The 27,088-nt window shown below is 29.4% G+C and overlaps 3 protein-coding genes, 1 long non-coding RNA gene and 3 pseudogenes across 5 annotated transcripts; 4 read left to right on the top strand and 3 right to left on the bottom strand.

Moving 5' to 3' along the window:
• Positions 1 to 234: 234 nt before the first annotated feature.
• Positions 235 to 608, bottom strand: LOC126555550 (uncharacterized). The gene is made up of 3 exons (XR_007606865.1): positions 574 to 608; positions 409 to 516; positions 235 to 344 (listed from the first exon to the last, which is right to left on the bottom strand). It is a non-coding gene; the product is annotated as an uncharacterized LOC126555550 (long non-coding RNA).
• Positions 609 to 737: 129 nt separating this feature from the next.
• LOC126555554 (uncharacterized) lies at positions 738 to 1,615 on the bottom strand (annotated as a pseudogene).
• A 286-nt stretch (positions 1,616 to 1,901) lies between these two features.
• LOC126555553 (uncharacterized) lies at positions 1,902 to 3,075 on the top strand. Its single transcript, XM_050210461.1, has 3 exons — positions 1,902 to 1,939; positions 2,168 to 2,292; positions 2,390 to 3,075. The coding sequence occupies exons 1-3, from the start codon at positions 1,902 to 1,904 to the stop codon at positions 3,073 to 3,075; spliced, it is 849 nt and encodes a 282-aa protein (XP_050066418.1).
• Positions 3,076 to 3,463: 388 nt separating this feature from the next.
• Positions 3,464 to 5,612, top strand: LOC126555548 (uncharacterized). Of its 2 annotated transcripts, none has more exons than XM_050210458.1 (2): positions 3,464 to 5,420; positions 5,490 to 5,612. In XM_050210458.1, exons 1-2 carry the CDS (start codon positions 5,054 to 5,056, stop codon positions 5,504 to 5,506), a joined length of 384 nt encoding a protein of 127 aa, XP_050066415.1. In that variant the 5' UTR covers positions 3,464 to 5,053; the 3' UTR covers positions 5,507 to 5,612. Both variants share the same exon structure in this region; 1 of them encodes a protein (XP_050066415.1).
• A 992-nt stretch (positions 5,613 to 6,604) lies between these two features.
• Positions 6,605 to 10,366, top strand: LOC126555552 (uncharacterized; annotated as a pseudogene).
• An 8,040-nt stretch (positions 10,367 to 18,406) lies between these two features.
• LOC126555551 (KRAB-A domain-containing protein 2-like) lies at positions 18,407 to 19,152 on the top strand (annotated as a pseudogene).
• Positions 19,153 to 21,702: 2,550 nt separating this feature from the next.
• LOC126555549 (uncharacterized) lies at positions 21,703 to 25,434 on the bottom strand. Its single transcript, XM_050210459.1, has 2 exons — positions 25,027 to 25,434; positions 21,703 to 23,229 (listed from the first exon to the last, which is right to left on the bottom strand). Exons 1-2 carry the CDS (start codon positions 25,432 to 25,434, stop codon positions 21,703 to 21,705), a joined length of 1,935 nt encoding a protein of 644 aa, XP_050066416.1.
• Between the last annotated feature and the right edge of the window lie 1,654 nt (positions 25,435 to 27,088).

The raw sequence follows: 27,088 nt of genomic DNA, 5'->3' as shown, positions 1-27,088 counted from the left end.
GTGTCATCCTTTTTATGCAGTGCTATCGAGCGCTTGTTTAGAGCGGGGACGAATCCCTACTCTTAAGTCAGGGTGGGAGTAAAAACTCATATGATATAAAACAGGGTTATGGAAGAAAACATAGTCTGGGTATTGATAACGTATTGAATAACAAATATTATGATATAAGAAATATTTATTATTATTATTATTATCATTAACAAGATTTTATTAATAATTATAAAAAGACTTTTGTATTGGAGTGAGTAGATTGTTCTGCTGACTTGCCATCTATGAAGTCGGAAAGAGATGGTGGGGGATTATGGTCTGTTAAAATACGTAGGACCATCATTTTCATCGACAGCCTATAAAATTAATAATAACTATATTTTTTTTCTCATACAAATTATATATATATATACGACATACGTGTATCGTCCTTGGTATAGTTTTCCGAATCGGAGCCCATGCTGCCTCTAATGGATTCATCGAATTTGTTACTAAATATTCTCTGAATCCCCTTTCCTCGTCAGCACCCTAAGAATAAAATAAAATTTAGTACTTGAATATTTTATTGGTTTCATTTATAGTTACTCGTGACTGTGAAGGATCGTCTTCATTATATTTCATCAAAGGAGACATACTTGAGTATCTTGGTAGTGAAGGTTGTAACATTTCCACATCAAAGGTTTCAGAATAAAACTAAAATTAACAAAAATCAGTAATCGTAATAAAAATATGTACAATATGTTTCACCTTTAATTCCTCAGCATCGTGCATCTCATTTCTCTTGGTTGGTGAAATAAATTCTGCCGGTGCATCAATTGTCTAATTTAATGCATATGTTAAATATTTTTATTAATAATTTCAAAATATATTCTTACTTTTAACGAATTTCTCGATTTTGTCATCCAATTGATTGCAAGCTGTTCAGTTGCGAATAATATTATTTGGGTTAAAAAACTCTGTTTGTTCTTTTGTATATGTTTTGCGATTAATTGAATATGAATTCCTCTGATTATTGATATAACTTCATCGAGTGTAGCGGATTTATCAATATTAAAATCTGTTTTAAAGTATTCGGATATTTGTTCGAGTTGATTTAAAATATTAGGTCTTACGATATTGATTTTCCTTGATACGGTTTCAAAAATCATCCACTCTAAATCTTGAGATCTCTTCTATTCAATAAAATTCTACATCCGCTTGTTTCTTTAGACTCTACGACTAATACATGCTTTCCCCTATATACCATATTTGTGATCAAAACCAATTCACATTCCAAAAAAGTGAATTTTTTATATTTCACAGCAGGATCGAGAATGTGGGATAAAATATTACCCATGATTGAATAAATACGCTTCAAGAAGTCTGGAGAAATATTTACATACCGTGCCGGTGTAATTATTCGCAGCACAATATTAAGTTTATCTTTTGGATCGAATCCGATGTTTAAAAACTTGCGATTTTCAAAGTCAATTGTGAAATTACTACAATCGATGAGTTCGGACGGCGATGAAGGTGCAACATATTTATACAAACGGTTCATTTCACTTATTGGCCCTGCCATATTAATACTGATAAAGTTAAACAGAGATTTACAACTTGACACTGTTAAAACAAAACTATGACTGAATATTAGTGCTTAATTATTAATCGTCATTAATATTATTAATATTATTATTATTATTATGAATGGTGGGGGAGTTCTGGAAGTTAGGTGTGAACTGGTAGTGGGGATTAGTGGTGGGGCATATATTTTGTACGTATATAGATGTATAGATATAGGTATATAGATATATGTTTAAGTATATAATATAGGTATAAAGATAATGTGTACTACGAGATAACGGCTGAGCAGTGTACCGGTTGCAGCACCTATGGCAGGGCGGGAGGTGGTGTGACGGCGGCGCTAACCATGGATGGGTAGCGATTGGTGGTACGGGTGGCGGTACCTTGGGTGAGTGGTAGGTCGCGGGGGTGGCGGTGGCGATGTGGCGGTGGCGGTGGCGGTGGTGCCCCCCCAGGGACCCAGTTACTACTTATATTAGAATCTCAAGATACTGTTGATAATTTAATTGTACCTTGCAATAGTGTTGTAAATAATATAAGTGATTCAATTGAACCCAAAAGCTCTTTAAATTAATGTAAGTAAAGAAGTGAAACATTTATCTTGCAATAATTTAAGTTCACATGAAACTGTTGAAGATGAGTTCATGTTAAATGTTACTTCATCTGATTCTGTCGATGAAAGTAAAACCATCTCGGCAGAATATTTGTCTGATGATAGAGATCCTATTTTACAAATGTTGGGCAATTGGGCGGTTTCACATAATATAACTAACGTAGCTTTTTCTGGTTTATTAAAAACTTTTAAAAAACATAGATGTTTTAATTTTTTTTCCTGTAGATGCTAGAACAGTTCTTAAAACTAAAAATATTGACAATAAGCAAATTCAAGTTATTACACCAGGTATTTATTATCATTTTGGTATTGAAATTGGTCTAAGAGGTTTGGGTGATTGGTTTCAATTTAATGATGAAACAATAAAAATTGTTATTGGTATTGATGGCTTACCATTAACAAAGAGTTCCCAAAGTAGTTTTTGGCCTATTTTAGGATATGTTCGTAATTTTCCTGGAAAATCTAAAATATTTTTAATTGGTTTATATTGGGGTAAAGAAAAAGCAAAGGATAGTAATACATTTTTAAAATACATGGTCAATGAATTTAAGGAACTATATCAAATTGGTTTTAAAACACCCCATGGTACAAAAAAAGTAGTGATCGAACTTTTTTGCTGTGATGCTCCCGCAAAAAGCTATATTTTAAAAACAAAAAGCCACAATGGTTTCTATTCATGTACTAGATGTAATGTTGAAGGGATCTATTTAGATAATAGAGTATGTTTTCCAGATAAAGAATTTATTAAAAAAACTCATTTGGATTTCATTAGTCCTGTACATGAAGAGTATCATGTGACTGAAAGTGTTTCTATTTTGACAGAGCTCCCAGAAATTTATATGGTGTATAGTTTTAGCTTGGACTATATGCACCTAACATGCCTAGGGGTAGTTAAAAAATTAATCATGTAATGGTTAGGAAATATAAAAGGATCACCCATTTCTGTTCGATTACAAAATCGAAAAGTACAAGAAATATCAGAAAATTTGTTATTTTTAAGATCTTCCATGACTTCTGATTTTTCTAGATTTCCCAGAGGATTAAACGAAATGCCGAGATGGAAAGCCACTGAATTTAGACTATGTTTACTATATACTGGCTCTATAGTTTTAAAAGATTTATTAAATAATGAATGCTATTTACATTTCATGTATTTGCATATCAATTTGGTATCATATATGGACAGAAATTTATATCTCACAATGTACATGGGCTTCTTCATATAGTTGATGACCAGGGCTGTGAATTTCATGCACTTGCATGTTTTTTTTGCTACATTGTATAAGAAAATGGATTTGATCAAAATTTGTTTTGCGTTATTTATAAATTAAATACGAAATCTTATTTTGCATATTTTTGCATATTTAACCGGTAAGGGCATATAAATGCATGATTTCGCGAGTTCCTCTTGTTTTTGCTTTTTTCTCATTTGAATAATATGTTTTTCTCATTAATTTGTAAAATTTCTTGAATTTGGACGATACAATTTTACCGTTGTAATTTTATCGCGGTGGTAATAATAACAGGAACATGTGTTAAACCCGGTCTAGAGTGGCATGCAATTATCTCCTGTTATTATCGCAGGTCTATATCTGTGGTCAAAAGTCTAACTTGAAATATCTTTAATCTTAATCTATTATATTATGGTAGACAAACCGACGCGCGATAGTGTTGTCGTCGTCTCGTGAGTGGTAATACGTTGTTTGTAATATTTTCGTTTAAATTTTCTATTAGTTAACACTTAACAAGCATAATTTTAAAATGCCAAAAGAAAAAAAGACGACATCCAGTCGTTTACAAAGTTATGTTACTGAATTTGGAACAGAAATATTTTCAACAGATAACAAAATTTTATTTTGCAAAGTATGTAATACGAAAGTTTCAAGTGAAAAACGTTTTTCTATAACTCAGCATATCGCAGCCGAAAAACATCGTAAATCTGTTAAACGCGCTGAAGAAAAAAAGGATAAATCTCAACAGCTTTTATTTCAAAATTCTTCAACAAAATCGTCATTCAAAACTGATTTATGTAAAGCTATGTTGAGTGCTAATATACCTTTCAATAAACTGAGCAATCCACATTTCAAAATCTTTTTAGAGAAATATACATCGGAAGTTATACCAGATCAATCAACTTTACGAAAATCATATGTCGATAATTGTTACCAGGAAACTATTGGAGAAATAAGAAATAAAGTGGCAGAGAAAAAAATTTGGGTTTCAATTGACGAAACGACGGACGCTGAAGGACGCTATATTGCCTCCGTTATAATCGGAACACTACTCACGGATCGGCCAGGTGAAATTTTTTTATTAAATGTCGAGCAATTAGAAAAGGCTAACCACAGTACTATATGCACACTATTTGAAGATTCGCTTTGTTTACTTTGGCCTGGTGGCATACATCGTAACGACGTATTATTATTTTTGAGTGACGCCGCGCCCTATATGGTGAAGGCAGGAGATACGTTGAAAGTGTTGTACACAAAAATGGTCCATGTAACATGCACAGCACATGGATTAAATAGAGTTGCCGAATATATCCGTATTCAATATCCCAAAGTAGATAAACTGGTTGCTAATGTTAAAAAACTATTTAAAAAGGCACCATCTCGTATTATAAAATTTAAGACTGATGCGCCTAATATAGCTCTACCCCCCGAACCAATTCTGACACGATGGGGAACATGGATTTCCGCTTAAATATATTATTGTGAAAACTTCCAAATTGTAAAAAATATTGTTGAAAGTTTTGATGAAGATGATGCGCTTTCAATTAGAAATGCTCAAAAATATTTTAAAGCACCACAGATTAAAGGTAACTTAGCATTTATAAAATCAAACTTTGAGTGCCTTCCTACGGCTATAACACGTCTTCAAAAACAAGGCATGGCATTAATAGAAGCGATACAGATTATTGAAGATGTTTCAGCCAAATTCAATAATTTAAAATGCCAGACCGGAATCAAAATTAACGAGAAATTACAGACAGTTCTTACTAAATATAAAGGGTTTCAAATTGTTTGCAATATTTCAAAAATATTAAACGGAGAAGAAGAAAACGTTGGTTGTTTAGATATAGCTGAAAACTTAACAAGTAGTGACATGGGATATTTCAAGTATGCCCCTACCACGTCAGCTGATGTAGAGCGTTCATTTTCTGTGTACAAAAACCTCTTGGCGCCAAATAGGAGATCATTCAAGTTTGAAAATATAAAGAAATCGCTGATTGTACAATGCAATACTTATTTTGCAGGTAAACAAATAAATTGTTTAAATATCTATAAAACAATGTGTTCTATCTATATTTAATGTTTTTTTTCAGGCGTCGAAGAACAATAGAACATTGAAGCATTTATTATTATTATTACAAGTCCATTTTTCAAGTCATTTTATAATTAGTAATTACAATATTTATTTAAATAAAACGTTTTTTCATCCAGTATATGTGAGTATAATTTTTTTTTTCATATTTTGCATATTTTTAAATTTTATAATTTATAGTGCATATTTTAAAGCATATTTCACTTGTTTTTAGTGCATAAATGCATGCATATTCAAGACTTTTTTAGTGCATGAAATTCACAGCCCTGTTGATGACTATAAAAAGTTTGGCCCTTTAGATAATCTGTCTTGTTTTCCTTTCGAAAACTATATGAAGTCCTTAAAAAAAATGGTTCGTAAACATCAAAAACCTTTGGAGCAAGTAATTAATAGGTACCAAAACATTCTTGAGTTTAGTAACGCACCTAACATTTATAATTTGTCACCAAATTCTATTGAATTTAAGAAGCCTCATAACAATGGACCACCATCGGGCAATATTAGTTCACAATTCAGAATTGTCTTGACCAATGATGTTAAAATTAATACTAATTCATTGACAGATTGTTTTATCGGCTTCAAAAATGAAGGGAAATTAAATATTTATAAAGTTTTGAATATTTGTTGTAATAATACAGGGCTAAATTTGTTTGTTGCCAAGTCATTCAATAATATTGAACCATTATATGACAAACCGATAAGTAGTTTAAAACTGGGGATTGCATATGTTTCCAATTTATCAGAAAATATTGTACCTATTACTATAATAGATCACTTGTTTCAAAAGTATGTAGTATTCAATAGTAATAATAACAAACAAATTGCGCTTCCAATCTTACATTCATTAAATAGTTAGTGTAGTAGTAGTATACTAGTATAGTTTTTACAATATAAATAAACCTATAACCTATTGGCTATCATAATATTATATATAAATATATATTTGTACAGTTAAAAATTTAGGCTTTCAAAATATAAAATAATGGTACTCATTTGGTATTAAAAAAGTTAAAAACCGTTTTATTTATTTAATAGTTTGAATTACTTTGTACTGTTGTAGTAATTTAGTTGTATTATAAATGTTTATATTGTATATTTTATATTAGGATAACTTGTGTGTATTTTATTGCCCAATCGGTCATGCAATATTCAATTGTCCATTTTTTTGGTGACAACTCGATTGAAACTGTGCCTGAGCATAGGATAGACAGAAAAAATGGCACTTGTGCTTGGCCTAACAAAAGTAAAACCGCTTCACGGCTTATTGAAAAAAAATGTATACCTAACGTGATTGAGTATTATACATATTTAAAATGCAGAGAATTATATAAAGGAATTGGTAAATATAATAACATATACCTAATAATTTTTCAGTTTCATCAGATTTTTTAATTAGTCTATTTTGTATATTATTTCTATAAATTAATTTGTGCATATATTGTACTTATTAAATTTACTATTTAAAGAAAAAACTGTTTTCATTATAGATTCATTAGTTGAAGCTAAAATTAAATCTAAAAAAGCTTTGTACATGTCTGATTTATCGTCTACAGAAGAAACAGTTTCAGCTAACAAACGCCATAAAGAAATTATAATATCTTCTCCTACTTTGTCTACAAATGCATGCCCATTGTTTTCAGGTAATATAATAAATGTATCTATTATAGGAACTAATACAAATTATAATTTATCAATTTTAATGATATACTATGAAAATTTGATTTTAATTTAGATTCTGATAATGATCTATCGTCTAAAAAATCTAGCACTAAACCTAAGTTTAGTACAATTATGATTGGCTCTGATAATGAACATTTTAGTAGTTGTTCTCCATTGCCAAAAACATTAAATGATTATCCTCGTGAAGCCGTTATTGATGGTAAGAATATACTATAATGTTTAAATATTTTACTAAAAAAAAACTATTATTCTTGCTATATTTATTATAATTACAATTGATATTACTTTTAACTAAGTAGTTTGTATTATAAACATAGATTCTGAAAATAAATTGAAGTATAAGGAACCTAACTGTTCACCACCTGTCATAAGTGAATCACTTAAAACCATTGAATATAATAGCAAAAATAAAAGTCAAAACGGTTGGTCACCATTTAAATTGGGTAGTCTGGATAAAAATGTTAAAGGTAATAATATTACCTATTGACTTTAACCTAATTAAAATGTAATGTTGTGTTATCAATACATATAGGCAATGTCTATTTTCTTTTGATCTAGTCTAGCTTTATTAATTATTGGTATTATTTTTAATTAAGTGGTTTGTATTATTATAAACATAGATTCTGAATATAAACGGAAGTATAATAAGGAACCTAACTATTCACCACCTATCACAAGTGAATCACTTAAAACCATTGAATATAATAACAAAAATAAAAGGCAAAACGGTTGGTCGCCATTAAAATTGGAAAGTCCAGATAAAAATGTTAAAGGTGATATTATTTATTTTAACTTCATTGAAATTTTATATTGTTTAATCATAAATTGTTTACTGAATGTACTATATATTATATAAATTAGCATGTTCCATTTTAATTATTTTACTAGCTTTATATAACTAATAAATATGTAATTTTTTTGAATTGTAGATAATAATAAAAAGCCCAATTTAAAAAAAACCGTGGTCATCCAAAGATATACCTTCTACATCAACTTTTAAATCATATAGTGGAAAAGAGTACAGTCACAGTGAACATTTACTGTCAAAAAGAAACAATAAATGTAATAACGTGCTTTATATGTGCTTTTCTTATTAAATTTTAATAATCTTTTTAATAATGATAGGTATTTCAACACATATTATAATATTAAACTCTTATACAGTTCTAGATTCAGGTAATAGTGAGCCAATATTTAAAAGAAAACCATCATCCACATATACACCAACCGCAAATTTGGATTCATTACGTAGTAAACAACAACTTGGTCGACCATATTCAAATATTAATGGTAATGCGTTATCTATAGCTCAAATTTGAAGATTTTAATTTGTATTGATATTTTTCAGACAACAAAAATTCGTTAGTGCGAGAATTATTTTCTAACTCCAATAAGCCTGAGGATGATGAATCGTCTTTTTCACATACTAATTGTTTCGGTAAAAAGAAAAGTTATCACGTAGATCAGGATGATGGTCCAACTCGTGGCGTTATAGCTGAAGTTATACCTCAACGCTATTCAAATAGTATAATCACAATATAATTTAATAATAATATAATATGAACTATTATAGTTAATACATCAATAATTGAGAAATCAATACTTATAAATAAAAAGTTTAAAACGCAGACTACTATTTCTAAAAATGAAATCTACAAATTAACTTGAAAAATTGTGTTGAACATGTTAGTTTTTATACTTTTATTTAATTTTAGTTGAAAACCATAAAAACTCATAAATTTAAATTAATAATTAAAAACTAAATTCAATAAAGTTGTATTCAACTGTAGTTAATATGCAGGGTTTGAAATGAATGCAATTCATGAGTACATTAAATTTTTACATTATCAATTATCAATTATAATTGTGAATGCATTTATTTCACAAACAAATATGAATGGAAATTGAATGATTTGAATGTAATTATATGCATTCTTTTTCTAATCTCATAGAAAATAAATATATTTTTAATACCAAAAAATAGTTTTTACTTTGTATTGTAAAGCTCTAGCAATAACATGGAGTCTGATTAATCAGTTGGTCACTCTTCACTATCACTCGTCAACCACAGATTACTCATAGATTTAAAATGTGTGTTATTTCAATTTGCTATACCTACCTCGTTTATTAACTATTGATATGGTTCATGCAATGTATAAAATGCCTTGTTAAACACGCAAAATAAATTAATATATTATGTTTTATTCAAATAAAATAAAACATTTTTTTACATAAATGTTGTTAATAAGAATGCATTATTTTCTTAAAAGAATGCAAATATCAATGCATTTATTTTTTGAATGAATGTTCCAAACCCTGTTAATATGCACATGTAATTATGCAATGATATATTATATTATTTTGACAATAACTTATTGTTAAATTTAGGTATACCTACTTATATAAATAAAATATTAAAATTACTTTTTATTTAATTTAAATTACAACTATAAGTATTATAATAGTATACTATACTATTTTGTTAATATTTTCAGATTTTCAAAAGCAGGTATTACACATGCTTACATACTTGACAAGTGAAGTACGATACTTGGAATCTGGACAGGCAGAAATACTTAAAAAAATCGAAAATGCAGCATCTGACAACAACTTCAGTAATTCAGAAACATTATCAGAAAGTCTATTCAAAGATCTTACAGATTGTCCATTACCAATTGACAATATATTCGATCTTAACAAACTTGAAGATAAATTATCTAAAGATAAATGTTTTCGTAACAAATTGGTAAATAAATAATTACACTTAGGTATTAATAAAGTTAAAAATAATTACATAAATAGGTATATACTTATTACTTTTTTTATTAGGTTAATGAATTATCTTGCACGGGAGGAAATAATTTAAAATTAATGGTTAAAAGAATTATGAATAAATTATTTACTGATCAACTTATGTCCCAATATTCCTTTACTGGGAAAAAAAGGGAAAAACAAATTTAACAGTTTGTTTGTTTGTGCTGTTATTTTCGGTAAGTTGTGTATAATTATTTATTATAATTCAAAATCCCTTAATATCAATACTTGTTATATGCACATTAGGGTGTTCCTTAATTTTAAATTTCAAAATATATTTGCTCTCACCCCTAAATCGGTGTGTATACATATAAAAATGAACTACAAAAAATTTTAGGTCAATCAAATAAAGTTAACCCGTGCCGACTTGAAGTTAAAGTTTGAGCTTTATACGTTTTTAAATAATTTTAGAAAATTTTTGTATTTCCGTAATTATTTCGTAAACCATTATGATAATCGTAATTTTTTATAGTATGTTTTTTCAAGTAAACTAAATTTCCAATATATTTTATAATATAACATTTTTTGATAAATCTATTAATTTATAAGATGCATAAGCTTTAATCTTAAAATTCACAAATTTCTCCAAAAATATATTATTTACATTTCATTATTTTACTGTAGGATTAATAATAATAATCTTAACTTATAATATTTGGTAAAATGATAAAATGTTCACAGTTATATTATATACTTATTTGTGTAATTATTGGTTCTTTATATTTTGGTATTATACTCGTATAAATAATAAACGATAAGATTGTGAAATAAGATTAAGATGTGTTAAAATACGTATTGTTTATCTATAACTTATCGCATTAATTTTCCGTAAGTACTAGTCTTGCTTTATAATTTATAATAGATATTATTTTGTTCGTGATACTCATTTATTTCAGTTGTGTCAACTTCTTATGTGTAAAAGGTTATTATTGTATTTGTCGTTAGTAATTCATAATAATTTAAATAGCAAAAATGTCAATAAAACTGAGAAGTGATTTTCAAATATTTTTAATTGGATCTCAAATCACACAAATTCATGGCTCAAAACTGTCATCCAACGGGCAAGTACTTTCTGTATTTTTTTACAATATGAGAACCGTTAACCTTACTACTAGGGAAAGTGCGGCGTTAGCTGTACGAGAGTGTTGCATTTTTTGGGAAAAAGCCGGATTCCTATTCGAGCTATTCATCATTGCATAACTAAATTAATTAACTTGTATGACGAATGGCGTAATCTCCAGAAAAATTCTCAAAAAGTTGGTGAATCTTATCGATTAAAAGAAAATGATTTTAAAAAAAAAATTAGATTTGTTATTTGATATTGCTCATTCTGATGCGTTGAAATTAATTAAAATTGAAGTTGATAAACAGTTTCTAATAAACCAGCGTTTACCAGGGCGTCCTGGTTGTCTCGGAGGTATAGATATTAAAGGAGCAATAAAAGAAAATATTCACATTCAACGAAAGTTGAATGAATCAAAAAGAATAGAAATGTATAATACAAGTTGTGCTTCAACTTCGACATTACTCGATAACTCCTTTGAACAAAATTTAGAAACTGATAGTCTAGAGAGTAGCGATATATCGGAATTAGAGACCAGCATTAATTCTTTAGAGCTAATAGAACCACCAACTAAAAAAAAGAATGCCGTGGAAAAATAAATTTTATAACACCAAAATTGGCCGGAGCGTTAGATAGTTGTCAATTAAGTATTCGAGATTCTGTGTATGTTCTCCAGGCTACTTTAGAAGCTTTAAATTTTAATATAGACGATTACGTAATAAACCAGACTTCTATACACAGATCTCGAGAATCATACCGTTGCGAGCATGGTGAACTAATAAAATTACAATTTAAAAAATTTCTACCTAGTTACGCAGTTGTACATTGGGACGGAAAAATGTTACCGGATACTACAACTAGAAATGCAACTGTTGAACGACTTTCAATCGTGATAACTAGCGAAAATATAGAACAAATTTTAAGAGTACCAAAACTTGAGCGGTCAACAGGTGAAGAACAAGCTGCAGCTGTGTGTAATGCATTACGAGATTGGGGATTATGCAATATAGTACAAGCTTTGTGTTGTGACACAATTGCGTCCAATACAGGTCGATTAAATGGAGCATGTATTTTAATTGAAAAAAAGTTAGGTAGAGACTTACTATATCTTCCGTGTAGACATCATATTTATGAACTTATTTTGAGAGCCGTTTTTGAAATTAAAATACCTCAAGTTACTACAAGTCCAAGTATACCGTTATTTAAAAATTTTCAAAAACAATGGTGCAAAATACATACTAATAAATATAATAGTGGGATTGAAGATCAAGCATGTGGTACTATTTTAGAAAATGTGAAGGAAGATATTCTTAGTTTTGTCAAAAATAAATTAAAAATTAAACACTCTCGTGGAGATTACCTTGAATTTTTAGAATTAGTACTAATGTTTCTTGGTGGTGATTTGGAAAACAATATAACAATTCATCCTCCTGGTGCTATGCATCAAGCTCGGTGGATGGCATGGGCAATTTATTGCTTGAAAATATTTTTATTTAGAAATTATTATAATATTGCAGAGTCTGTAAAAAAGTCAATTGGAGAGATTTGTGTTTTTATTATTATATTTTATGTTAAAGCTTGGTTTGATTGCCCATTGCCAGCAAAAGCTCCCAACCAAGACTTACAATTTATAAAAAATTTGAAATCATTTGAAACAGTTGATAAAGACATATCTAAAGTATCAATTAAAAAAATATGTCATCATTTGTGGTACTTAACCGAAGAAACTGCTGCATTATCTTTTTTTGATGATTCTATATCACTTGAGACAAAGCGTCAGATGGTAAAAGCTTTGGAAAAAAAACCAACCAAAAATCCGACTAAACGATTGATTATTCAACCAAACCAAATAGATAATACATTTTTAGGTAAGTAAAACATCTAGTTTATTTAATAGATTTAAAAATATTAAAATTTAATATAAAACAATAAACAATCAATTTACCATCTTTTCAGAAAAAAATATTGATGAATTTCTATCAGAGAGTAGCTTGAAATTATTTTCTCGATTCAAAATCAATGAAGGCTTCTTAAAAAACGATCCTAAATCTTGGGAAACAAATACAGATTTCGTGAACGCAAAATTTTTGCAGTTCATTTTTATATGTATACACACCGATTTAGGGGGTGAGACCAAAAAAATATCATTATTTTTTTTTCTCATATAGCTAAGGAACACCCTAATGCACATGTATATACATATTTATATATAATGTTAATTAATTTTATTCTCCTACAATTTTATTGCAATTTGTTAATTATTATAATAATAATACAATATTATGGATATTTATAATATTTATAAATTGTATAACTGCAATATCGAATTGAAAAAAAATACGAATCATTTTTAAAAACCACCTGTAATAATTGTATTACATTATTGTTACCTATATTAAGAATAGAAGTAATGAGACTAAGATTTTATGTCACATATATATTAACAATAAATTAAAATACATTAATTTAATGCTATTTTCTTTTTAAATTCTATTAAAAAAAGCAACAAATCTTGCAAAACTGCATCAATTGATGAAATTGAGGAAAGAATCAAGTATAACTTGGCACAAGCACCATTCAATAAAAAAAATGTTCCACAAAATTAAATAATAATGAGTATATATTTTATATATATTACAATTATAACCACAATAATATCATTATGACTATCATACCGAATTGATTAAAATATTGAAATATTGTAATAATATATAACTTGCAATTAATATTCAATTAAAGACTGCATAATTTATTGATTTATTATTTTAAGTCATCATAAAATACAATTTGAGTTTGATTGAATTTGACTTTTCTGATCACATAAATGTTGCATTACCTACCATAAAAACCTTTGCAGGCTTTGATATTAAAATATTATGTGCTTTAATTGATTTTATGATTATTTTCAGGTGAATATAATAAATGCAAATGCTGAGCTAATAATATGCAGAAAACTGTTGGATTTATATTTATATTTATATTTATATTTCATGATGTTAACTTGCATAAACTTTTTTACGAATAAATTATATTATATATATTGAGTATTTCATTTTATACATACTTCTATACTTAATTCCTGTCTATTTACTCAGCTGTCTCATTTAAAAGTAACTTATTCAGGTGGTTAGGCAGTTGACATGCACTTTTTGTTGAGTTGTGGTCAGGCAACACCAGTTTTTCTCCCCCATTTAGAAAACCATTTGTATGCCTTTTATGTAGTAAAATCTCACTAGTGCGAAGAAGCCTGAAGGATCTTATTATATTATGAGAACTAGTAAATAATATGTCCATATATAAAGCATATGTAATTACTAATTATAGTTGTAGTGTACAAGTATAAAATAATATAACCGAATAAGAAGTCTAGTTGCTTTGCAATTGTTAACTGAAAAAGTCAACTCTAAAAGTATTAATAAAACTTTAAAAATTAATTTTACTTTCAATTATTATTAATAATTATATATTATACATTTTTATCTTACTACTTAATTTATCATATCTATTAGCAACATGCCTGCAACATCCAAATACAATAAAATAAATATTTTCCTATTACTTTCTTAATCTTAAATAAATATAATTGCAATTTTTATAAAACATTTATTGACTTTTAATAAACAATTATGGAATATTGAAATACAATGTTTTTACAACTTTGGTTTACAAATGTTTAATAAATGTTTAGTGTTTGGTATTCAGACAATAAATGTTTCTGGTTCAACAAATATTTATATGACTTTTATTATATATTTTAAATTATATACCAAATGAATAACAAACGATTATTAAATATTGTCATTAAAATTGGAATATTTAATAAATATTTAAAACATATTTGTTTGCTGTGTGATAAATACTATTATTCGCTGATCGGTTTCGATTACCGACACCGAGGATGATGCATAATAAGTCATTCTAATAATACCGATTAGTGATTATGAAAAGCCAAAAGTTAAGAATATCCCTGTATTCTGTAACTCCTCTCAACCTATAACATTAAATTTATAAAGCAAAATAATAACCTTGCGTCCTGTATAATAATATTAGGTTTATATTTATGTATACTATTTATATGTACATACCTGAGATCGGAAATTGGCAAGCTATCATTTTGACTTACAGTTTTTGGCGCCTTTTAGATTCTGAACGAAGTGATGAATGTATTGATTTTACAATGATGTGTGTTTTTTTTTTTGTGTGTCTGTCTACAGCATAACTAGTCGAAATAATGCTCCAATTTTAAACTATGGGGGTGGTTTCCGATGTAAAAGTGAATATCCTTGGTACAATATAGAGGTAAAAAGTTATTTTTCAACAGTTTTCAAAAAAATCGAGAAAAAAAAAAAATGACGGAAAAACGGCAATTTTTATGCAAAACCAGTTTTCGACCAAATCGATTTTTTTTATGGTTGTAATTCAAAAACTAATCACTGAAAGATTTGTAAAAATTTGAATTTTGTAATAATTGTTTATTTTGTCGAGGTAAAATTATCAAAAATGCCTGTTTGTATTGTCCCAAATTGTTTTAGTGGAAGTAAACGGAAAGGGTTGTATTGTGACCCAAAAATACATTTACATCGATTTCCAAAAGATGTGCGAATGAGAGCTTTGTGGGTGGAACAAATTCAACATGCTTCAAACGTGATCAAAGAGATTAACTATGATACTGGTAAATCATTAATCATTTGTGTATAAATTGAATTTAATAATGTTTTTAATTTTTATTAAGACTTAGAGATTAATGATAAATTAATGAAGGATTGGCCATTGGCTGTATGGATTATACTTCATTTTACTTTTTTGAAATATTTAGTTGATAAATATTTTACCAAAATTTTTAAATGCTTAAAATTTAATTGTTGTATTAATCAATTTAACCAATTTTATTTAAGCTGCTGTATGTTCTTTACATTTTTCCCTAAATTCATATGAAGAAAGAACCATAGTGCAAAATATGTTGGATTATTCTCCAAAATGTGGTAGAAAACTAAAACCTACTGCTATCCCTTTTAGGTTGGTTTCAATTTAATTTTGTGATTTTTTTTAATAAATTAAACAATTAAAAATATGAATTAATTGTATTTTGTTGTTTATTTAGTGACAGAAATCAATCATCCCCAATTAAAACTCCAGCTGGATTATTTTCTGTGACAAATTCAACTGATAAATCTAACAGGTGCCTATATATTTAATAAATTATTTTTTTATTATATTATGTATACTTATGGTGACCAGAAATACTATTTTTCATAGGACAATACTCTTTTTTGATGCAAGTCTTAGTGTTATTAACAATAATATTAAGTCTATGAAATTGTAACCTTTTTTTAAAAATATTGTGGGCTACTACATGTTTATGATTTTTTATAATTTGATATTAATTTATATTTTATGGTTCGAGCTAATGCACTCTAATTGTTTTTTTAGCATAGTTAATTTAATTTGTTAATGTATCCTACACTTTAACAAAGTTTTGTATTAATTTATTCAAATTTTACACTTGGTATTTTTACCTTTAAAAAATAACTAAAATATTTATACTTTAGTTTGAGTTTACTTAAATTTCATAAAATTGTTATCATAAAGACCACATCTAATGAGTTGACATAATAATTTTAAATAATTAGTTTTTTAGTACCTAGGTAATAATAATAATTAAAAAAAAATAAATAATTTTTGTAGAAGGAGATTGGCAATTACATCAGGATAAGCTAAGTTTTAAAATGTACTTTTTTAAATTTTATATCTGGTCTCCATATGTATACTGCATTTTAACCACAGAAAATATTATATTGTGATACAACATACAGTAAAACAGATTAAAAGACTTAGTACTAATTAAATTATATAGTTATAAATAGTCAAAAGATAACAGTTAAAATTAAGAATTAAGTTTGGTTATAATAATTTGGTAACTCATAGTTTCATTGTTTTAATTAATATTTCCTTGGTCACAGTCGCACTCCCAGTTTTTTCATCCATTCGATACCCTCCTCACTGGCTGTGTGGATTTCCTCCATACCTCTTGAGAGCTTCATTAACGGGCATTCTTCGACTCTATGATTAATGGCTTGCTTTTGTCCGCAGCTGCATAGAGGAGATTCCACCATTCCCCACTTATGTAATAGATGATTGCATTTTCCTTGGTTAGTTCTAATGCGATTTAGCGAGGTCCATAAGGCACGTGGTAAGTTGAAACCTGGTACTTTTACCGTCGGATTATCAACCAGTGATGAATTTCGTACCTCATACTCTAGCCAAATCTTTCTACATTCAACCTGTAATTCCCTAGCGGTTATATCTTCATCCCAAACAGGGCATCTGGATTTTAGCCTTTTATTTGGGTGGTGTTCTATGTCGTTATAGATAGGCAGTTCAATGTTCCTTTTAACTTTATTGATAATATTTTGTGTAACTATTTGTCTACGGATTTCCGGAGGGCCAATGTTTGGGAGAATGGGAAGCCATTGAGTTTGAGTGCTTCTTACTGTACCCGTGACTATCTTCATTGCTGCATTTAGTTGAACGTCAATTTTATTGCAGTGAGCACTTCTTGTCCACACGGGAGCGCAATATTCAGCTACACTATAAACTAAGGATAGTACTGAGATTCTCAGAGTACCTGCGCTGCAACCCTAAGAAGTCCCAGCTAGTTTGGATATGATATTGTTTCGTGATTTTATTTTTTTAATTTTTTTGTTGTTTCTAAGTGTTGTCTGAAAGTAAGCGTCCTCCTATCGAGTTTGATTCCGAGATACCTAGGACATTCTTCATTTGCGATGTTGACTTCACCAATTTTTAGTTCAAGTTCTCTATTTGCCTCACGATTGTTTAAGTGGAAGGCCACTGTTGTTGTTTTATTAGCATTTAGGTTGAGGTGCCAGTTTTTGAAATAGATTTATGAAGCGACTAGATCTTTGTTCAGGGTCTCTTCTAGTTGTTCAAAGGTCTTTCCTTGGGCTACTAGACATATGTCATCTGTATAGATGAATTTTCTCGTATTAGTTACCTCAATGTCGGCGGTGTATATGTTAAAGTATTTATTGGCGATATTTTATGAAATACCTAGCTATTACATACATTAACCAAATCAATGCGATAAAACATATAATATTAAATTTAACTAGGTATTTTATGAATCCCCCGTAATTGCTCAGTTATAGATTATATATTAAATCTGACCCAACGTTCCGACGAATTTATTATTTCGTTGTGGTAGAACATACAATATTATTATGTTTGTTTCTCGTTAAGTTGTTTGCAGTACACCATAGTTATACATTCAACGCATTATATAGCTGTAGTACATACACGTGTTTTAATTTTTTTGATTAAATGTTTTTAAAATTATATTCAATATGGACGAAACAATGATTCTTATGAAACAACAATTTTACGAATCAATTGAAAAACGTGAGTACAAAAATAATAGTGCTATTTTATCTAACGAAAAATATTTAAATTTGATATCTGACGTCAAAAATATGAAAATTAAAAAAACGCAAACCCGTGATTATTGGCTTGCGAAAAATTACGATTTAATAACAATAAATGGCGTCGAAACATTAATTTACCCATTTAATGAAAACAATCCTAATTTCAAGATATACGTTATTATAGACCACATGTTTGACATTTTAAACAATGTTCATAAGTCAATTGGACACGGAGGAAGGGACCGTATGCTATTTGAACTTAGTAAAAAATATAAAAATATTACCCAAGCTGATGTGAAATTATATTTAAATTTGTGTATTCCATGTCAACAGAAAAAAAATCACAAAAGAAAGGTATTGTAGTCAAACCAATGGTTTTTAACGATTTTAATAGTCGCTGTCAAATTGATCTAATAGATTTTCAATCACAACCTGATAGAGATTTTAAATTTATATGTGTCTATCAAGATCATTTAACAAAATGTTGTATTTTAAAACCCTTAACTTCAAAACGAACAGAACAAGTCGCTTGTGTGTTATTAGATATTTTTTGTTTATTCAGTGCGCTCGCTTCTCTTCAATCTGACAATGGCAGGGAATTTTGTAATGAACTAATTAATTCATTGCGTGAGATGTGGCCTGATTTAAATATCGAAACCACGGCATAGTCAGTTGCAGGGCAGTGTTGAACGAGCCAACCAAGATATTGAAAATATATTAACTTGGATGCAAGATAATAACACCAATAAATGGAGTGATGACTCAGATTCGTTCAATTTATGAAAAATAAAGCCTATCATTCTGGAAATAAAAGGAAGTCCATACAATGCTATGTTTGGAACTGACCCTAAAACTAGTATAACGTCAAGTATATTGCCACACACTATACTACAAGAAATACCATCAACTGAAAATAGAAAACACAAACAAACAGAAGAACGAAAAAATGCAAGAGACAACTTAGAAATTCAAGCGAAAAAAATGAAGAATTTATCAAATGCTAAATTTCCAGAAGCAAAAGAAGGTTCAATAGTTCAACTTAAAATTCCTGATGTTGATAGAGGGAGGGGAGATCCTCGATCGGTAATTGCTGTAGTTCTCAAAATTACTGAAGATGGGTTCTATCAACTTGGATGTAATAGTGGTATGTATATTGTATAACAATTAATAAATTTTTTAAATTTATACATTTAAATAATACCTTAATTTTTAAAATTATAGGTATTTTAAAACAGCTATATGCACGATCCCAGTTCACTACGTTGTAATGATATGTTCAAATTTACATATCATAAATTTTGTTAATTCGTTATTTTCATTTAATAAAATATATAACGGTCGAGTTGTCGTACGCATGTAATAAAATCTAAAATAACCCCAATAAATCATGTCACTGGTGATTGGAACGATTCCTATTATCTAGTCTCGTACAGGACACTGTACGGGATTATAACGGTACTGCGCAACACATGCAACTTCTTTCATGTGCCGCCGGAGACGGGGGATGGTCCGGTCAGGGTCGCTTTCACCAGGGAAAAAGACAATTTTCTTTGGGGACACCGACACCTTTGATCGGGCCGCCGATGGCTCTGGTGGACCTGGCCTAAATCGTCTCCTCTCATCAGTGCATGAGCACCCTCCATAGCGAGAAGTGCATGAGCACATCCAAAACATATAAGTGCATGAGCACCACCCAGACAGACAAGTGCAGGAGCACAGGAGACTTACTCGCAACCACTCAAAGGACATTGCCTACGACAACTTTACTGTTTCTTTTTCCTATAACGAAATTTGTCACAGTGTTTAGTTATTTCTCTCTTGAGTGCTTAAAAATTTAATAAATTCTATCCTTGTTACGTCGACTGCAACCAGAGACAGCTGCGGACAAGGTAAGGTGCATGCGCATCCACATTTAAACAATAATAGTATTATAAAGTTTACTTGATCGTTCTCGAAGCTCGACCTCGAGAACCCTCCGACCATCAGGAGGAAGGTGATTCCGCAAATTTAGAGTGATAAAACATAGGCTAAAATAATCGATAGATTTCTAATAACTTACAAATATATTTGAGGCAATCATTCAAGGCTTGTGTCCCTTGTGGTTGCCGATACAATTTATTTAAACTACTTCGCTTAAATCAAAACATTACTTTTAAAAATAAAAATATTAATCACATATTAATATTTTTACCTTAACTATTATTCTTATTTTTAGTTTCTTTATTTTTGCGTTATTACAACGTGTTCCGAAAACCTTATATCATTAAGCGATATTCCTCATGAAAAACAAATTTCCCTGCAATCTGCAGCTACAGAACAATCTATTGGAAATGGACAAGGTTTTTTTAAATGTACTTGTATCACTAAATGCTCCACTAATCGATGTGTATGCCGTAAAAATGTTGTTTTGTGCAATTCTAAATGTCACCAAAATCAATCGTGTACTAATTTTGACAAATAGTGTAAATAATATAAGTGTAATTAATTGTAATGTAGTATAAAAAAAAATTGTAAACATGACTAAGATAGATCCAAAACAAATCTTGTATAAAATATATATTTTTTTTAATGTTTATTCATTTTTATGATTTATTAGAATTTTTTAAAATAATTTATAATATCAATTAATATTAATAATATTCGTCTATCCACTTTACCTAGTTATTAATTTAAAATGTAAACACTTTAACGATTCATTATCTGTAATTTTATAATATAACTAGTTATTCTATGCATTTTCAAGATAAAGTATTTATATAATTTGAAATTAAACACTTTAACTATAATGTTATGTTAAATTATAAAATAACTGGTTTAATACTTTAACGGTAACATATACATTAAATAGAGTCGGTGATAGTACTGATACTTGTGGTAACCCGTTTTGTAAGATTCTTTTCCAGCTTGTCCCCCCATTCATTTTGACTTTGAAACTTCTGTCAGAAAGGATTTGTTCCAATAAGCGTTAAATAGCTTTACATCTAAGAGTTTTTGTTAATTTGAGTATAGGCCTCTTTTCCAGACTGTGTCGTACGCTGCCGACAGGTTGAGAAAGACGGCCCGGACTTCATCTTATTTTGAAAACCATTTTCCACGTAGGTCGTTAAAGCTAGCACCTGTTCGCAGCAGTTTCTTCCCCTTCTAAACCCAGCTTGCTCCATGGGTATTGTACGTTCTAATAGTGGAGACATTCGCCTTAGTAGTTATCACTCAAAAAGCTAGTATATTACTGATAGTAACGAAATTGGCCTATAATTTCTCGGGTCATTTCCCGACTTTTTTAGCTTTAGGATGGCCACGACTTTCGCTTCGCACCATGTCCCTTTGTTGACCACCGACGTGAAAAAGCGAGCAAGCCAAAGTCTCCTTCTAGGACCTAGGTTTTTGATAAATTCCGGTATTATTCCGTCGACACCTGCTGCTTTCCCATTTTTGACATTTTTTAAGGCGAGATGGGCCTCTTCTTCTACAAAGTCGTTCATTAAAGCAGAACTTTCTTCACAGTTGTCTAGTTTTTTTTTGTATTGATTTTTAATCTTAATGGTCATTTGTTTTGTAGATTTAATGTTCAAAGTTTTGAAAAGGTTACTTGCAACTGCGTTTGTTGCGATGCCATGTTCTTTTCTGGTAGGTTGAGCGGAGCCTAGCTTTCTTAATAGGTCCCAGCTTTTCCTGCTTGAGTGGGAAAAGTCCATCTCTTCCATGACTTTAACCCATCTTTGTCTCCGTTCTTCACCTAGTAATCTGATTAGCCGGTCTTCTGTTACACCGGATTGTGTTTGTTCGTACTCATTTAATAGTTTGTCGCATTCTTTTGACCAACAAGGTATATAATCCTGTCTATGTCCCCTAGGAATAGCTTTACCCGCTGCCATTTTGATTAACTTTGTAAACCTGTCATAGTTAAGTGGTATTGGCTCAATGCGGTTTATATTTTCTTCCATGTAAGTTGTATATTTGACCCAATCTGCTTTCCTTACATTCCATCTATTAAATTTTGATTTACTCACTATAGTTAGATTTAGACCAATATCCACTTGAACAGTAAGGTGTTGGCTCTTGGGAAATTCTTGTAATATTCGCCGCTTTGCTTTAAGGGGCACATTACTAGAGTCCATAGTGACAAAACATAAATCAGGGGATGTGATCGAACCCCATCTTCCTGATTTAAAAGTGCCGCCTTGTTTAGCATCATACAGTAACTGGAGATGGTTTAATTGAGCCCAGTTGCTGAGGGTTTCTCCATTATCATCTGTACTATTATAGCCCCATTCCATGTTGTGCGAGTTGAAGTCTCCTATATAAACTGCAGGGTGCTCTGCCAGTGGTAGAACAGATGTGGTCCATTTTTCCGACGGTGGTTTATATATGTTAAAAATTTTTGTGTTCCCTATCTCGATTCCGACCGTATGCTTGTTTCCCTCTAACCTCCTTATGTTTTTTGGGTCCAAGTCTTGACTCACAAAGGTAGCCATGCCATGTCTGTTGTGCCCTATGTAGTCGATCAGCTGAAAGCCTGGGATCTTTAGCTTTCCAAGCTGATCATCCGAAATATGGGTCTCTTGCAGTGCTAAAATGTCCGCGTGATGGAAAACATGGCTGATTAATTCAGCCTTTGACTTGGTCATACCTTCAACGTTAAGCTGCACTATTCTCAAAAGATATTCTGTGGCTTTATTACCATTTTTTAAGTTTTGGTCCTTTTGGTTATCAAGGCTATGTCCATTCTGTTTTTTGGTATTTTCCTTTTTATAAATTTTTTTTTGGTTTTTAATAGTTTTCTTTTCTTCTGAAACTAGTGCTACTTTCAAAGCATGTGTCCTAGTAGCCTTGAAAAAGGCTGTTTTGCCGGTATGGCCAGGAGGTCCTAAGACGTTTGGCCGCCAATTTGGTGCTGTTTTGTTTCGTGTCATAGTTGTATAATTTCTTAAGTGGAGAACTTTGATATTACTTGATAACAATGACACTACTAAACAGGGGAGACCACGAGAAGGTACAGCACCTTTTCCCCTATAATATGTCATAATATGTTGTTTATATTACATTTTATTTTGTTTATTAATTTAATTAAACAATAAATATAGAAGTACCTATTTAAATTGAGATTACGCGTGTAGATTGGATACTTGCAAAGTCCTATTAAATATTGGAAGTATTACTTATTTTGTAGTTATTTGTATAGTGATCAGATATAAAATATTAAAAAAAAAAAAGTACATTTTAAAACTTAGCTTCTGCTTTGTCGTAATTGCCAATGCGTATACCTATTTTGCCTATATCATTGACCACAGGTCGTCTACAAAAATTGATTTTTATTAAAAATTATTATTACCTAGGATCTAAAAAACTAATTATTTAAAATTATTATGTCAACTCATTAGATGTGTGTCTTTATTTTAATAATTCTATAAAATTTAAATAAACTTAAACTAAAGTATAAATAGTTTGGTTATTTTTAAAGGTAAAAATACTAAAAGTAAAATTTGAATAAATTAATAAAAAACTTTGTTAAAATGTAGCAAACATTAACAAATTAATTAACTATGCTAACAACTAAATAGATTACATTAGTTTGAACCATAAAACATAAATTATTACTAAATTATAAAAAATCATAAACATGAAGTAGCCCATAATATTTTCAAAAAAGATAACAATTTCATATACGTAACACAATTATTAATGACACTACGACTTACATCAAAAAACCGTACCTACTATCTAAAGAAAAATAGTACTTCTGGTTACTATGTTTATAGTCCGTTATACAGTAGAATTCGGAAGTAATTGCAGTTAAAAACGTTGAAAATTGATTGTTTTATTGCAGTAAAAAATACCCAAAATTGTACTTGAAAATTGCGCTTAAATTTTGTTTTTATTGATGGTTTTTAGTTATAAACTTATTACATTTTAATCTTAAGAATTACGAATTTTGTAGTTTAATTAAAGCCTTATTATTTAATTTATAATAGGTACTGTTTAAAATAAAATGTAACAAACTTAAAGTCAAATTGGTTTTGTTCGGTTTTTTAGGAACCTGCAAGCAATTTTATAAAATTTTGTATTATTAATATTATATAATAAAAAATTTGGAAACTTTCAAAAATGATTGCACTGCACGATAAATGATTTCTTCAGGTTCTCAAATTCGAAAGATCTCCTATTTGAAGACAATAAGTTCTTGTATATGGAAAAACTACGCTCCACGTCGACTGAGGTTATAGATGCATATTTAAAATAAATATATCAATTCTTGAATGAATAAATATTCTGGCAATTTATTTGCCCAAATTTTGTCGCCAGATAATATGTTTGATACTTTTTGTAAAACTTCAAATCCCTTATTTTTGTCAAGAACGTTTTTAAACTTGTCGTTAATTAACCTGCCTGTTATTCCTGACTCTGAACTTAATTTTTCACAAACGTTTCTAACGATTTCAATACTTGTAGACCAGGGAAGTCCTCGAGTTTCTAATTTTTCTATGTTGTCAGGTAAATATCAATGATACACCGACTGGACATTTTAAAAATATTTGTTTTACCTTGGCAATCAATTTATCAACATTTGAAAATCGTCCTCTTGTTTCCTCAACAACTCTATGTGCACCATGTGCTTCACACGTTATAGGCACCATCTTAGAATAAAGCACTCCTATTGATTTTTTTACTTTGATCATGTACGGCACCACATCACTGACGAATAGCATTATGTCATCATGACGTATACCATCAGGCCAAAGAAAAAACATCAACCGGTCAAAAACTTTAGTGATGGTCAAATCATTTGTTTTCTCGAGCACCTCCGAGTAAAATATGTAAACTTTCCCTGATTTGTCTATTTCTAATGTTCCAATAGTAATATTGGCAATATGTCTTCCTTGAACATCGGTGGTTTCATCCACCGAAACCCATATTTTGTGTCCAACAATGTTGGATCTAATTTTGTTCATAATTTCTACGTAAATAATTTAAATAACTTTTTCTTAAAATGCTTTCGTCAGGAATTTCTTTGTTTAAAATATTTTTCCAGAAACAAACGGAATCTTTTTTGTTAACTTTGCTTAGAGGAATATTAGCTGATAATAATGTTTGACAAAGATCTTTGGAAAATGTAGATTTTTTGAACACAATGTAAGTGTTTGCTGTACTTTTGATGTTATAGCATTTTGATGGCGATTTATGGCGCGGCTGTGTTAATCAGTTTTTAAATGATGCGTAACTGTGTATCTTTGATCTGTGGATGCTCGAACTTCACATCACTTGCAAAAAAAGAGCTGACTGATCACTTGAAAATACATTTTTTCCAAACTCATTGACGTATTTCGATAACACACTAGGTATTGATTGCTTATTTTTCAGTATTTTTGACGTTAATACGAAATAATAAATTACAAATGTATAATATGACGAAATACGCGACGACACTAAACGACTGAACACTGAAGAAGTATTGATTAGTTCTTACCCTTCAATTTTAGGTCTAAATTATAATCTATTATAATAGCCCAATTATAATAATAGATGCTACCCCTAATGTTTGGTTATTGTTGGTTATGGTATGGAGCTTATGTATTATATTTAATGTATAGTATCAGAGCACGTTGCAGTATTAATAATAACCACGGCATTATCTTATCGCATTTCCGGTCTGTCGCGAAGGTCTATCTAAATCCCAAAATAACAATCAATAGGTACACGTACTATATATTTTAACATACCTCTTACCTTTTAAAATGTTAAATTATATAATTCACAAATTACAAGTATATACAAATGTATAATAGATGAGAAAAATCAACAAAATTGCATTTAAATAGAAAAAATTGTCAAAATTGTAATCAAATTGAAAAAATGGCGAAAATTGCAAAAATGTGCACTAAAAACTTTTAAATATAAATTTGTACTCACATTAAATGAATTTAAAATCTACTTAGCAACAAATCCAAGCAATGGAAAAAAAAATTGAAAATGCAACAATATCCAAGCCCTAGTTCTCATATTTAATTCTTAAAAAAATATTCGATAATTATTATATTATTAATTTATACATCATTCAAAATAATATAAAGTTAATATTTTATAAAATATTATAAAAAAAATATTCATTATTATTATTATTATTATTATTACATTTATGTATTGTTTTCCTAATTTAATGTATATTCAATATATTTTATATTTTTTAAATAGTAAATAATATATAGTATATATAGTATATCATAATTTAAATTTGAATTCGGCGCTAAATATTTTAGACCAATGAGAATGACGTATTTCCCTATGCAGTGGCGGATCCAGGGGAGGGGAACGTGCCTCCCCTGTCAATTTTCTATCGACAATTTTTTTATGTTACTACAAGTACCAATCATATAAATAAAAAATATATTATAAATAAGAATAAAACTACATAGTAACTACTAGTAAAATCATTAATTAGGTAAATTTAAACTGATGAAAGGAGTTACAGCTTAGTATCTTATCGATCTCTATTTATAACTATTAGGCCCGGAGCGCACGTCTTATTTTTTTCTTAACGCGCGACACCGCTGCAACGCTGCGACAACGACGTGGTATAGGTACTTACAATTTAGTTTCGTACTGACC

The sequence above is a fragment of the Aphis gossypii genome, unplaced genomic scaffold (genome assembly GCF_020184175.1).
Source record: "Aphis gossypii isolate Hap1 unplaced genomic scaffold, ASM2018417v2 Contig00910, whole genome shotgun sequence".
NCBI lineage: Eukaryota > Metazoa > Arthropoda > Insecta > Hemiptera > Aphididae > Aphis > Aphis gossypii.
The sequence above is the reverse complement of the archived record's forward strand: the minus strand, read 5'-3'. Positions and strand labels throughout refer to the sequence as shown.